This window comes from Leucoraja erinacea, chromosome 9, assembly GCF_028641065.1.
Source record: "Leucoraja erinacea ecotype New England chromosome 9, Leri_hhj_1, whole genome shotgun sequence".
Classification (NCBI taxonomy): domain Eukaryota; kingdom Metazoa; phylum Chordata; class Chondrichthyes; order Rajiformes; family Rajidae; genus Leucoraja; species Leucoraja erinaceus.
Window position 1 is genome coordinate 62,588,747 of NC_073385.1, and position 15,602 is coordinate 62,604,348.

The 15,602-nt window shown below is 42.1% G+C and overlaps 1 protein-coding gene across 7 annotated transcripts in view; it reads right to left on the reverse strand.

The window, feature by feature from the left end:
• The window catches only part of mgaa (MAX dimerization protein MGA a), a 114,756-nt gene that overhangs the window by 11,249 nt on the left and 87,905 nt on the right, over positions 1–15,602 (reverse strand). For all 7 annotated transcript variants that reach the window (XM_055640990.1, XM_055640991.1, XM_055640989.1 and 4 more), the window contains exons 16-18: positions 13,801–14,097; positions 6,141–7,252; positions 3,258–3,373 (exon numbers count right to left, since the gene is read on the reverse strand). In XM_055640990.1, coding sequence (XP_055496965.1) covers positions 3,258–3,373; positions 6,141–7,252; positions 13,801–14,097 — 1,525 coding nt within the window. The remainder of the gene's footprint in view (positions 1–3,257; positions 3,374–6,140; positions 7,253–13,800; positions 14,098–15,602) is intronic.

The window sequence follows — 15,602 nt, forward strand, 5'->3', positions numbered from 1 at the left end:
GAAACATGAAATTAAAGTGACGAGTGGAAAGTCCAGGATTGGGTATGTGCAAAGATTGGGGTGGGGAGGGGGAGTCAGTCTACCCCTCAACATAAGAGGGAGGAGTTGTACAGTTTGATAGCCACAGGGAAAAAGGATGTCCTATTGCCGCATCTTGGCGGAACCAGTCTGTGCTGAAGATGCTCATCAGTGTGACGTGGAGGGGGTGAGCTGCATTGTCCAAGATGCTACACAGTTTGTCCAAGATGCTATACAGCATCCTCCCCTCCAAGATCACCTTCAATGAATCCAACTCCACTCCCAGGACGGAGCCAGTCTTCCTAATGAGCTTGTTAATTCTGTTGGTGTCCGCGGCCTTCACCCTGCCACGACAGCGTAGAAGATGGCACTGGCCACCACCAATTGATAGAACATCTGCAACATCTTACTGCAGGTGTTGAAAGAGCGGAGCCTCCTCAGAAAGTAGACGGCTCTGTCCCTTCTTATACAGTGCTTCAGCATTCCTGAACCAGTCAAGTTTTCTGTCCAGGTACACTCCAAGGTACTTGTACTCCTTGGTAAACTGCACATACACACCCTTGATGGAGACAGGGGATAGGGGTACTCCTATCCTCCTAGTGTCCACCATCATGTGTTTAGTCTTGTCGGTGTTGAGCTGCAGGTGATTCAGCTCACATCACTCGACAAAGTCGTTGACTACACCTCAGTATTCAGCTTTCCTCCTCTCACCGATGCAGCCCACAATTGCAGTCATCCAAAAGCTTCCGCAGGTGGCAGAAGTCAGAGTTGTATCTGAAGTCCAAGGTGTAGATGGTGAACAGGAAGGGAGAGAGGACAATCCCATGTTGTTCACTACCATGTACGAGACACAATTCTGTAGTATGACATACTGTGGTCATCCAGTCAGGTAGTTGGTGATCCAGGACACAAATGGGAGCATCCACCCGCATCTTTGTCAGTTTGCTCCCTTGCAGTGCAGGGTGGATGATGTTAAAAGCACTGGAGAAGCAAAAAAAACATGACTCTCACAGTGCTTCCCAGCTTATCCAGGTGAGCAGAGGAACGATGGAGCAGGTTCATCCTCAGAAATGCCTTCAAGATGTAGAAAATGCCTCAATCCTCCATTCTTCACCCAGAGAGTTGTGAATTTATGGAATTCCCTGCCACAGTGGGCAGTGGAGGACAAGCCACTGGATGGATTTAAGAGAGAGTTAGATAGAGCTCTAGGGGCTAGTGGAGTCAAGGGATATGGGGTGAAGGCAGGCACGGTTTATTGATAGGGAACGATCAGCTATGATCACAATGAATGGTGGTGCTGGCTTGAAAGGCCGAATGGCCTCCTCCTGGACCTATTTTCTATGTTTTTATCTATGTTTCAATCAATACTATGATATTAGCAGCTTAATCACTGCTCCAACAAGCAATGTAACAGAGGTCCCTATACCGTGCCAGCCACTGTAGATTATTACAAGGCTTTTGATGAAGCCCCACATGACTGGCAAGCCAAAAAAGTATAAGTTTACAGGATCTAATGGAGTGTGCCAGACTGAATTCAAAACCTGATCAGATGAAGATGTAGAAGATAGATAGTATCTGATGGTTATTTTTGGCAATGGAAGGCTACTACCAATGGGGCTTCACAGAGTTTTATGTACAACTAGACCAAGCGCAGACCCGTTGGGTCCCTCTCCTCAATGCAATATTCTACAACTCACCTACACACCAGGTGATGTTCAGTGGAAATGGCGATCCCGGCCAGGCAACCAACCCCCAACTGCGCAGGTGCAACTGACGATCTTAAAATGGCGGTGGGCCTGGCAACCCCCAACTGCCTACGCTTGGATAGTGGGCCTGGCAACCCTCTCACAACTGCGCATGGGTCGGCTAGTGGGAGCGCAGTTAACGGTGAAAAGTAAAGTTTATTAAGGGAATAACTTGGGAATTACAGTAGCCCTGTAGCCTGTGCCGAAGGGCATCGTGGCAGACTGGCCGGCAGAAAGCGCTGAGGAAGAGGCTGGTTCCGCTGTCCGGTCCCAGCATCCGCTCGCAGCCACCCGAGCTACTTCCCTCCGCAGCCACAATGCGGTGGCTCTGCGCCCAGAGTGCCGCGGCAGCCATGAGTGAGTGGGTTGCTGGCATTATCCCCAACTCCCTTCTTCTCAATGCTCCTGCCCGCCCCACAACTTTACCCCTGGCGGCCCAGTCAATTTGTGCAGCCCAGGCTGTGCTGACCCAGGCCAGACACCCCACACGCTGTGAAAGGAACTCTTCCCCCCCCCCCCCCAAAAATACGCATTATACACTTCATGAAAACACATTACTCTGCATGAATTGATACTTTTATCATAAAAAGTAATTTTTCAAGCTACAATAAATCCAAGGACTTTCAAGGACTTGTAAAACAGTTTCAAATTCCAGGACTTTCAAGGGCTGTTCAAGCCCTGGAAAATGTTGCCCCTCAGGTTCATATTAAATCTTGCCCCTCTCACCTAAAAACATATGGGCTCGCGTTTTTCCTTTCTATTCCCCTTATGCATCTCTATAAGATCACCCCTCAACATCCTGTCCATCTAAGGAATAAAGTTTGAGCCTGCCCAGCCTCCCCTCCCTCCTACCGGGAACGTCGTTAGCAAAAACACATCTAACAATGTTTCCCAGATTTAATAAAAATACGCATTATACACTTCATGAAAACACATTACTCTGCATGAATTGATACTTTTATCATAAAAAGTAATTTTTTCTAGCTCAGCCCTGCCCCTCTCACCTAAAAAACATATGGCTCGCGTTTTTTCCTTTCTATTCCCCTTATGCATCTCTATAAGATCACCCCTCAACATCCTGTCCATCTAAGGAATAAAGTTTGAGCCTGCTCAGCCTCTCTAGCTCAGCCCCTCAATTCCTGACAACATCCTTGTAAATCTTATCTGCACTCTTTCCAACACTACCAACACTGCTACTAAGGTTGTAAATGTACTATACAGTCATAGAACTGTTGCAGTTCAGAAAGAGGCACCTGCCCTGCTGCAGTAGAGCTATCCAGGCAGCTGCTCGGTTTTCCTCACATCACCCATTGCAACTTTTGACAACATGTTGAATTTGTACTATGGTGATTATACCATCTACCAATGGGAACAGTGTCTCAATATGAACATTTACATCAATACGCCCATATACAGATTTAACAGATGAAATCTGTAAATACACACATTATGTTAACCAGATTATATTTCAAATTTATAAATAATTCACAATACTTTGATTTGCTTGTAAGACGAGAGGCAGAAGCAATAAGACGAGCAATGTTGATTTTCTCAGAGAGTTCCTCCACAGTCTCGATGTCCACTGCCTCTTCACTGGAGGTTGATTCGAACTGTGAAAACATTAAGGTTAGTAAAGCACGATACTGACTATCCAAAACACCATATTTTGAAGAACAGCCTCAGCTCCATACACGCTTTATAGAAATTGAGAATAAACTTGAAATCCATGAAATGTCATCTTCCATTTGTCACTAAAATAGACTGACTTGAAATTGGATTTTTAACCTGTTCTGACAAGCTGAATCATTTTTGTATTTTGTACTTCCCTGCAAGAGTTGGAGAAATTGGTCCAAAAATTACTTGATGTGGCGTAGGCGATTTTCATCTAGAAAGAATGCAGTTCACAAATCATCTGCTAATTTACTGCACACTCATTTCAGAAAGGGATTAGTCCTTAAAGGCAGGGACAGCTGCAATAAAGTTAATGACTGCAATGGATGAGGGGGAATCGATAGGGAAGAGGGAAATTTTGAGAGAATTACTTGGGTATTCTACAATAGAAACAAATGCCAAGAGGTACAGTGTGAAAGAGGGAAGGGGGACATTGGTGCTGGTAACAAGTAGGGCCAACATGTTAAAAGCTTTTCCACCTCCTATGCAAAAAAGTAATGATGATCAAGGAACAGTGGAGCCCACAACGATCCATTGTTGGCTGTAAGCTAGGTGATAGCGAGTTATAGACAATGAAACTCAAAAGAACAACGACTAGGGTGGGAGAGGGACAGAGAGAAGGAATGCAAGGATTACTTGAAGTTAGAGAGATCAATATTCATACTGCTGGGTTGTCAACTGCGCAAGCAAAAATATGAGGTGCTGTTCCTCCAATTTTCATTTGGCCTTACTGTGACAATGGAGGAAGCCCAGGAAAGAAAGGTCAGTATAGGAATGGGAAAGGGAGTTAAAGTGTCCAGCAACTGAAAGATCACGTAGGATGACTGAACGGAGGTGTTTAGCACAGTCTACGTTAGCTCTCACCGATGTATTAGAGGCCACATGTGGAACAACGGATACAGCAGATGAGGTTGGAGGAGGTGCAAGTAAACCTCTGCCTAACCTGAAAGGACTGTCGGGGTCCCTGGACAGAGTCGAGTGAGGAGGTATAGGGACAGGGAAGATTGCTGAACACGTTATCTCTTGTTTCCCTTTTTCCTGACAACAAGTCTGAAGAAGAGTCTTGACCTGAAACATCACCTATTCTTTTTCTCCAGAGATGCTGCCTGACTCACTGAGTTACTCCAGCATTTTGTGTCTATCTTAAATATGCTGGGGTTTAGAATCAGGTGGAAGCCTTATTAAAAAGATTGCTTCCAATCAGAAGAACCTGGAATACGCAGGTTCAAAACATGAAGCTGCAGGCAGAGTACAAATGGTTATTTCTATTAGCACAGGGGTGGGGAACCTGCAGCCTTAAGGCCACATACGGCCTTCTAGGCCATTAAGTGCGGCCTTTTGAATGAATCCAAATTTTGTAGAACAAATCTTTTTATTTTTATTAATATGTTTTTGTTCGTCTTTTATTATTTTTATTTTAAAATTAAAATGAACATATTTAAAATACCAAAGAGTAAAAGTAAAAGTAATCCTCCCCGACTGATGGCCACAATTAAAACTTTAGTAAGTCATGAGGGCTATTTTAACACCTGCTATGCTCATGATTTAGTTCTAATGTGATTCTAGATTGTACGTTAACTTTGACATGCACGGAAAATGCTTTCTTGCTTTTCAACCACTTATTGCTACGATTCTACATTGATCTACCTAACCTAAATCAAGACGCCCTAAGGTCACAAATGACAAATACCCATCTAGAAGATCAGCTGATAGGGCTTACCTCCATGTTGCAACCAAATATTCAAATGTTTTCCCACAAAAAGCAGTCACAACAAAGTCATTAAAAGCTTAATTAACTTTAGAATTAACAATTTATTTTCATTTTCTTAAAGTTAGTACATAATAGTTAAGATTTTTACAAAATAATGTAAATTTTGAAGTATATCTAAGTGAGGTTTCTTGGATGCGGCCTTATTAGATTACAGCTAACTTAATGCGGCATTCCAACATGAAAAGGTTCCCCACCCCTGTATTAGCAGATACACTTTTGCGTTAATCACACATATTAACTGGGATTAGTTGATAAGATGGAGTTATATACCACGTTTTCCTTATCCTTTTGCCACCCTGACAGTTCTGGACCAAATATTTCTAAATCAAATGGATCCACACTTTGCCATGAAAAAGAAATAAAATTAACGAGGATGCAGCTAATAAGGTAATCCGTATATTATTTGGTAAAATGACATTACTATTCAAACTACACTGCAGAGAGTAGTGCGTTCGGCTGAACGCACTATGGGAACTTCACTCGCCCCCCTGCAGGAACTATACAACAGGAGGTGCAACTCCAGAGCAAATATAATCATGGGAGACTCCTTCCACCCCTTCAACGGACTGTTCCAGCTGCTACGGTCAGGCAAACGCCTCTGTTGCCATGCGGTGAGAACGGAGAGTTTGAGAAGGAGTTTCTTCCCAGAGGCAATTCGGACTGTAAACGCCTATCTCACCGGGGACTAACTCTACTGAACGTTTTTCCTTCCATTATTTATTATGTAAAAGAATATGTGTGTTATGATTGTGTTTATAATTTGTTTGGTTGTTTTGTTGTTTGTCTTTTGCACAAAAGTCCGCGAGCATTGCCACTTTCATTTCACTGCACATCTCATATGTGTATGTGACAAATAAACTTGACTTGACTTGACAACCTATCCTACACTGTCAAACAAGCTGATCATTAAAATGCCGACAAGTGAAACTACTCACCATTCTCTCAATGTCAATTTTCTCTGCATCACTTTGACTGTCACCATCCTCCAGATCACTCTGAGAGTCAGTATCTTTATCTGAGTCCAGAAAGTTTTCATATCGCAGTAATCTTTGATGAAAGTCTAGTTCCTCATTGTCTGGATTTTTTAGTATATCATCTTCCCTTTTAAGTGGAACATTAAATGTACTTGCTTCAAACCAACATTTGCTATCTTCCATCTCCACTTCCATCTGTTCATCTTGCAACCAATTGTTTTCATCCATACCAGGAATTTCCCCTGGTTCTTTATAAACCACTTCATGGTTAAATCTGGAAGAATCTTTATCAACACCACTTCCTTTTCCAGTTCTTGTGGAATTCTCCAGTGCAGAATTTTCATTTTCATCTTCTACAATCTGTTTTTCACTAGTGTATGAATGGTCAACCAATTCTGCTGGAGTAGGGTGTTCAAATGCATTTTGATGGTCCATAGAATCATCTTCCAACTCATCGTCCGCCTCAAGGACTGAAGGCGTAGAAGGAAATGCATCAGTCGCCTGTTTAACTTCTGGCAATGGATCAGCATTTACATGGTCCACAATTGGTACACCCTGAGACACCGTTGTCTCAATAAGCTCAGAGTCGGCAACATGAATCTCCTCCAGCTCAGGTTCAATCAACTTCTCTTCTGATTTGTTATTCTGGTTGGCAGTCTTCTCAGAGCCTGCTTTTTCAAATGACTGTGAACCAGATGACTGATTTGCGAGTTTCAATGACTGTCCAGCAGTTATGAAAGCATTTGACATTCCTTGAGGCAGCTGCAGTAGAGCAAATCCCACTGGCTGAAGGGGAACAAGGTGCCTTGCACTGATAGTTTGACCAACACCATTAACAGCTACAAACTTAGCCTGTGAAGTAGTTTTCACAGGTAACTCTGACACCACTGCAGAAATAGATTGAGGAGTAAAGGTTTGCTTCAAAGCAACGCGGGCTGGTTTTACAACAGGGATTGAACGAGGCCTTCCTCTTTGTGGTATTATCCCTTTAGGACATAGAATGACATTGCTGGGCGATGAAGCCACCGAACAAGATTTTATTGGGGTAGGCATACGATTTCCAATCCCCGAGCCTAAGAATATGAAAATAAAAAAAAGAGGAAATGTTAGATAAAACAAACTGAGATTACGTTAAGTCAATTATTTAAATTAAAAGCTATGAAAATACGACATTAAATTAATTGTTGTAAAATACAAAAAAATATTGAGCAATTAATGCCTTAATTCCAACAAAAAATGTGTTTAGAAGAGGATGGCAAAGGAAGTGGTTCACAGCAACCCAATTCCAAGCAACTATATATACAGTAAGTTGGTGTCTCTCAATAAACCTGACTAAGCATCGCTGAACTGTTCATCATGAAGAGAAAGATAATCTGGACACCATAAACCAGGAGTGAGCAAATGTTCCTCTGAGAATGGAATACAACGTTGCAAATTAAAAGCTAATTTGCAGGTTGAGTCAGTGGTAAGGAACGCAAAAGCAATGCTAACATTCATTTTGAAGGGACTAAAAAATGCAAGCAAGGAGGTAATGCTGGGGCTTTATCAGGCTCTGGTGAGGCCACATTTGGAATATTATGAGAAGTTTTAGGTCCCATATCTGAGGAAGTGCTGAATTTGGAGAAGTCCAGAGAGCATTTACGAGAATTATCCTGGGGATGATTGGGTTAACATATGGTGAAAGTTTGAATGCTCTGTGCCGATACTCACAGGAGTTTAGAAGGATGAGGGGCGATTTCATTACAACCTACCGGATAATAAAAGGCCCAGATAGAGTGAATGTGGACAGGATGTTTCCAGTAATAGGAAAGTGCAGGGCAAGAGAAAACAGCCAAAGAATAATGGGATGCACCTTTAAATTGGAAATGAAAATATTCTTCAGCCGAAGGGTGGTGAATCTGTGGAATTAATTGCCACTGATGGCTGTGGAGACCAAGACACTGCGTTTTAAGGTGGAGATTGCTAGGTTCTTGATTAGGAAGGGTGTCAAAGGTTATGGGAGAAGGCATGAGAATGGGGTTGAGAGGGAAAAATGATTGAATGGCAAAGTAGATGGGCTGAATGGCCTAATTCTGCTCCTATGCCTTATATTATGGAAGTCGTTTGTGTCAGTGAGAGGTTCATTTTTCCCTTACGCTGTTCAGCATTCGATCGGAGAAATCCCATTGACCTCATTCTGTTTCTTTTCCTCCAATCTATTCCCTCTCGTATGCTCACCAATTCCTCCCCGATTCTCCTACTACCCATCTGCACTAAGGGCTATTTCCAGTTATCAATTAACCAATTGTAGCCGTCATGGAGAGTAGCAAGAATTCTCCTGCCGTCATGGGTCGCCAGGAGGTCCTATTCTTAAAAGTTGTCTGCCTTCTTAAAAGCTGTCTCCATTCCTTCTCCCCCCTCTATTAAAGGATATATCATGCATGTGTGTCTGTCACACCCTGGCTTACCAATTAAACTCAGAGCTCCCACCGCATAAGGGCTGGTGAAGGAAGGGGTGTGTGTGTGTGTGTGTGTGTGTGTGTGTGTGTGTGTGTGTGTGTGTGTGTGTGTGTGTGTGTGTGTGTGTGGTGTGTGTGTGTGTTTGTCTGTGTGTTTGTCTGACTGTGTGTTTGTCTGACTGTGTGTGTTCCATTCTGACAGTCGCCGTTCCACTTGCCGCTTTTTCAGGCAACTGCCGGCAACTTCACAGTTGCCCGAAAAATCGCCTAAAGGGCCCGTCCCACAATGCGAGTTCACCCAAGAGCTCTCCCGAGTTTAAAAAAAAAAAAAATCAAACGTAGCGGGTACGTGCTCGTGGAGTATCGTAGAATTACGTAGGCGGGTATTTCGTGAAACTCGGAGCTTTTTTCGTGGAAGAGTCTCGTAGAAGTACCTCGAGTTTAACGCTAATCGGAGAGGCAGGTACTCGGGAAGGCCCTTTATTCGGCAGGTCGGCACTTTATTTCGTGCAAAATTGCATTAAGCCAGGGAAGTGAATTTTTTTTTTCTCCAACAGTGTGCTTAGATTAAATTTCCAAGAGACCAACCAAAAAACTCGATTTGATGAGGAGAACTTTTTTCACACACAGAGTGGTGAATCTCTGGAACTTGCCAGAGAAGGTAGTTGAGGCCAGTTCATTGGCTATATTTTTTTTGGCCTTGTACTCCTGCAGCCATGATCATATTGAATATTGCAGGCTCGAAGGGCCGAATGGCCTACTCCTGCACCTAATTTCTATGTTCTATGTTTCTATGTAAGTGAAGGGGGTGTGGGGATCCAGAAGCCTTGGACCCTGTGTTTGGTCCGGTAAATTTGAGCCTTTTGCAACCTGCGTGAACATTGCAAAAGAGACTGTAGCACCAGTGAGGGAGTTAAAAGTGATGCAGTTATAGTGAAGGCCAGTATTGTTAGAGGGATAGACAATGCCAGGAGATCAAAAGGCATAGATGCCTATCAGGGCCAGTTGTGGGACACTAATCTCTAACAACTGATAGCTAATGATAGCTAAAATAAAACAATTCCTCCAGTTTGATGACCTGGAAAAGATCATCCACACATTCATCTCCTCCCGCCTGGATTACTGCAACTCCCTTTACACTGGCATCAGCCAATCTTCCCTGTCCCGCCTGCAACTGGTCCAAAACGCCGCAGCTAGACTCCTGACGGGCACCCGAAAAAGGGACCACATCACCCCGATCCTGGCCTCTTCACTGGCTCCCTGTGCGGTTCCGTATAAACTTCTAGATACTCCTCCATGTCTACAAAGCCCTCAATGGGCTTGCCCCCACCTACATAAAAAGTCTTCTCACCCACCACTCCACCTCCAGGCCCCTCAGATCGGCCGACTTGGGGTTGCTGAATATCCCACGGTCTAGGCATAAGCTCAGGGGCGACCGCGCCTTTGCGGTTGCAGCCCCTAGACTGTGGAACTGCATCCCCTTTCCCATCAGAACTGCCCCCTCCATCGACTCTTTTAAGTCAAGACTAAAGACTTATCTATACTCCCAAGCCTTTCCTGACATCCTCTGAGTGAGGGCTACATGTATATATGTATGTAGTGTGTTTTGTTGTGCTATTCTTATAACAAATGTAAAGCACTTTGGCCAACGAGAGTTGTTTTTTAAATGTGCTATATAAATAAATGTGACTTGACTAATTAAACTCCATTTAACAAAATAAAATGAACAAATAGTTAAAACTATTAAAGCAATTAAATATGACGATGCAAAATAATTAAATTAATATAAATTCCTGGCTGGAGCATAGAAGAATCCAGCCGTCAATGTATTTGCCAACTTTATAAGTAGGATACCGAGGATCTTCTGAAACTTTATACAACATAATTATAATTCTTTATTCAATATAATTATGGAGAGGGACAAAACTGGACCTAGGGTTGAGATTTTTGATTGGAGAAAGGCTAACTTTGAGGAGATGCGAAAGGATTTAAAAGGAGTAAATTGGGACAGTTTGTTTTATGGGAAAGATGTGGAAGAGAAATGGAGTACATTTAAGGGTGAAATTTTAAGAGTACAGAATCTTTATGTCCCTGTTCGGTTGAAAGGAAATCGTAAAAATTATAAAGAGCCCTGGTTTTCAAGGGAAATTGGACACTTGGTTCGGAAAAAGAGGGAGATCTACAATAATTATAGGCAGCATGGAGTAAATGAGGTGCTTGAGGAGTATAAAAAATGTAAAAAGAATCTTAAGAAAGAAATTAGAAAAGCTAAAAGAAGATATGAGGTTGCTTTGGCAAGTAAGGTGAAAGTAAATCCGAAGGGTTTCTACCACTATATTAATAGCAAAAGGATAACAAGGGATAAAATTGGTCCATTAGAGAGTCAGAGTGGACAACTATCTGCAGAGCCAAAAGAGATGGGGGAGATATTGAACAGTTTCTTTTCTTCAGTATTCACCAAGGAGAAGGATATTGAATTATGTGAGGTAAGGGAAACAAGTAGAGTAGCTATGGGAACTATGAGGATCAAAGAAGAGAAAGTACTGACACTTTTGAGAAATATAAAAGTGGATAAGTCTCCAGGTCCGGACAGGATATTCCCTAGGACATTGAGGGAAGTTAGTGTAGAAATAGCAGGGGCTATGGCAGAAATATTTCAAATGTCATTAGAAACGGGAATAGTGCCGGAGGATTGGCGTACTGCGCATGTTGTTCCATTGTTTAAAAAGGGGTCTAAGAGTAAACCTAGCAATTATAGACCTGTTAGTTTGACGTCAGTGGTGGGCAAATTAATGGAAAGAATACTTAGAGATAATATATATAAGCATCTGGATAAACAGGGTCTGATTAGGAACAGTCAACATGGATTTGTGCCTGGAAGGTCATGTTTAACTAATCTTCTTGAATTTTTTGAAGATGTTACTCGGGAAATTGATGAGGGTAAAGCAGTGGATGTGGTGTATATGGACTTCAGTAAGGCCTTTGACAAGGTTCCTCATGGAAGGTTGGTTAAGAAGGTTCAATGGTTGGGTATTAATGGTGGAGTAGCAAGATGGATTCAACAGTGGCTGAATGGGAGATGCCAGAGAGTAATGGTGGATGGTTGTTTGTCAGGTTGGAGGCCAGTGACGAGTGGGGTGCCACAGGGATCTGTGTTGGGTCCACTGTTGTTTGTCATGTACATCAATGATCTGGATGATGATGGTGTGGTAAATTGGATTAGTAAGTATGCAGATGATACTAAGATAGGTGGGGTTGCGGGTAATGAAGTAGAGTTTCAAAGTCTACAGAGAGATTTATGCCAGTTGGAAGAGTGGGCTGAAAGATGGCAGATGGAGTTTAATGCTGATAAGTGTGAGGTGCTACATCTTGGCAGGACAAATCAAAATAGGACGTACATGGTAAATGGTAGGGAATTGAAGAATGTAGGTGAACAGAGGGATCTGGGAATAACTGTGCACAGTTCCCTGAAAGTGGAATCTCATGTAGATAGGGTGGTAAAGAAAGCTTTTGGTGTGCTGGCCTTTATAAATCAGAGCATTGAGTATAGAAGTTGGGATGTAATGTTAAAATTGTACAAGGCATTGGTGAGGCCAATTCTGGAGTATGGTGTACAATTTTGGTCGCCTAATTATAGGAAGGATGTCAACAAAATAGAGAGAGTACAGAGGAGATTTACTAGAATGTTGCCTGGGTTTCAGCAACTAAGTTACAGAGAAAGGTTGAACAAGTTAGGGCTTTATTCTTTGGAGCGCAGAAGGTTAAGGGGGGACTTGATAGAGGTTTTTAAAATGATGAGAGGGATAGACAGAGTTGACGTGGAAAAGCTTTTCCCACTGAGAGTAGGGAAGATTCAAACAAGGGGACATGACATGAGAATTAAGGGACTGAAGTTTAGGGGTAACATGAGGGGGAACTTCTTTACTCAGAGAGTGGTAGCTGTGTGGAATGAGCTTCCAGTGAAGGTGGTGGAGGCAGGTTCGTTTTTATCATTTAAAAATAAATTTGATAGTTATATGGATGGGAAGGGAATGGAGGGTTATGGTCTGAGCGCAGGTATATGGGACTAGGGGAGATTATGTGTTCGGCACGGACTAGAAGGGTCGAGATGGCCTGTTTCCGTGCTGTAATTGTTATATGGTTATAACAAGGGTCTAAATAAAAAGAATAAAACAGAGGTAATAACTTCTGGATTATTACCAGAGTCATGACGAATTTGGCTCACAGTTAATAGGGTCAGTTAAATGGATATGTGGAGCACAGACTGGTGTAGGAAAAGTGGATTTCATGTATGAGGCACCGACATGGTTATTAGAGAAGGAGAGAGTTACCCTGTTGTCGACCACTGTACCTTAACTATGCTGGGACTAGAGTTCTAGTGATAGGGAGATAAATAAGACTTTAAGCTAAATAAAGTATGGGGGCAGTGGTAGGAAGAGCCCGAGTGGAGTCCTGGAATGTTACATGGTAACAACGTGGATGCAGAGCTATATAAAAAAGGGGGTACGATTGACCAGTTTGTGTCAGGAAGGAACAGAACAGTTAGCAAAAAGAACTGAAGCATGAAAACATGACAATGCCAAATAGGTTACCATATAAAAATGTGAAGATGCCTTTAAAAAAAATTAATCTGAAGGTGCTGTATCTAAATGTGCAAAGTATTTGTTACAAAGTGGTCAAGTTGACAGTGCAAAATAGGGATAAATGGATACAATCAAGGGAAAGGAATCTGACAGCAAAGTGATCGGGTGATGATTGTCTATGACCATAATGAATTGTAGAGCAATTTTGAGGGAATCATCTCATTTCTATGTCTTAATTTTTGATAAATGTCCCAAGTGACACACATCAAAATTATGATATTTTCTTGCATTTAATCAAAACATTACTCTTCTAGAAACCTTCAAGACAAGCCACATTTCTCAATGAAAAAGAATGATCAAAATTAGCAACATTAATCAGAATATTAAAGCAAATATTAATTCGCAGGAAGTTAAATGCTTAAATCTCTGCAAAGTCTGACAATTAAATTATTCTAAAATATAGTTTAATCCAAGTACACACTGTGTCATATCAAAATAACAGGGGTTCACAAAAACAGTGCATGAACAACGAGGCAAAAGATGAACAAAACCAATAAAATCTTCTGAAAGTCTGCTCCGAGATGCAACGGCAGAACTCACCTGGATTCCGTACAAAAGTGACCTTTGGGTGGAAGTTTGGTCGACTCACTGGACCAGGATTTGGTAGAGGCAGAAGTTGGATAATCTGGCCATTTGGATGTTGGAAGAGTTTTGCACCTGGACATTTGAGGGGCTGCAGTATCATCTTTTGTCCGGGTGCGAGTTGCAGATTCTGTGCAGGCCGGACAGTGGGAGTAGACTTCAGTGGGATCATAAGGAGCTGTGGTCTGTCAGAATTTGTGGCTTTAGAAAAATCAGGAGGAGTGAAGTTGGAAGTTTCAGGATGCTTAGATACTCCTGTCATAACAAAATACAATATGAATGCATCAATGAGTTAGTCTGCTTGGCAAAAATAGAATTTCTTAGCCTTAAAGAGGAATTTTAAACAATGCAACAATACTGCTTAGATTACATACAGAATAAATAATCAGGTTGAGAGTAAGGTGGCAGGAAGTCATCATCTCCTGCGGAATCATTAGCGTACCAGTGGTCAGTCTTCAGGAGCCGAAAGAAATATCGGAGAAGTGGACAGCAAGAGATACAGTGCCCTCTATAATGTTTGGGACAAAGACCCATCATTTATTTATTTGCATCTGAACTCCAGTTTGAGATTTGTAATAGGAAAAAATAACACGCGGTTAAAGTGCAATTGTCAGATTTTAATAAACCATTTTTATACATTTTGGTTTCACCATGTAGAAATGACAGCAGTGTTTATACATAGTCCCCCCCCATTTCAGGGCACCATAATGTTTGGGACACAGCAATGCCATGTAAATTAAAGTGGTCATGTTTAGTATTTTGTTGCATATCCTTTGCATGCAATGACTGCTTGAAGACAGCGATTCATGGACATCACCAATTGCTGGGTGTCTTCTCTGGTGATGCTCTGCCAGGCTTGTATTGCAGCCATCTTTAGCTTATGCTTTATTTGGGGGCTAGTCCCCTTCAGTTTTCTCCTCAGCATATAAAAGGCACGATCAATTGGGTTCAGATCGGGTGATTGACTTGGCCATTCAAGAACCGCCCATTTTTTTTAAGCTTTGAAAAACTCCTTTGTTGCTTTAGCAGTATGTTTGGGATCATTGTCTTGCTGTAGAATGAACTGCCGGCCAATGAGTCTTCAGAATTCATTATGCTACGACCATCAGCAGTTGTATCATCACTGAAGATAAGTGAGCCAGTGCCTTCACCAGCCATACATGCCCAGACCATAACACCCCCACCACCGTGTTTCACAGATGAGGTGGTATGCTTTGTATCTTGGGCAGTTCCTTCTCTCCTCCATACTTTGCCCTCGTCATCACTCTGATATGTTAATCTTCACAAGACTGTCCAGAAGACCTTTTTCCAGAATGGTGGTTGCTCTTTTAAGTACTTCTTGGCAAACTGTAACCTGGCCATCCTATTTTTGCGGTTAGCTTATGCTAACCAGTAGTTTGCATCTTGCAATGTACCCTCTGTATTTCTGTTCATTGAGTCTTCAGCAGACAGTGGTCATTGACAAATTCACACCTGATTCTTGAAGAGTGTTTATGATCTATCGAATAGGTGTTTGGGGATTTTTCTTTATTATAGAGAGAATTCTCCTGTCATCAGCTGTGGAGGTCTTCCTTGGCCTGCCAGTCCCTTTGTGATTAGTAAGCTCACCAGTGCTCTCTTTCTTCTTAATGATATCCCAAACAGTTGATTTTGATGAGCTTGTTTGGCTGATGTCTCTAACAGTTTTATTCTTGTTTCTCAGTCTCATGATGGCTTATTTGACTTTCATTGGCACAACGTTGGTCCTCATGTTGATAAAC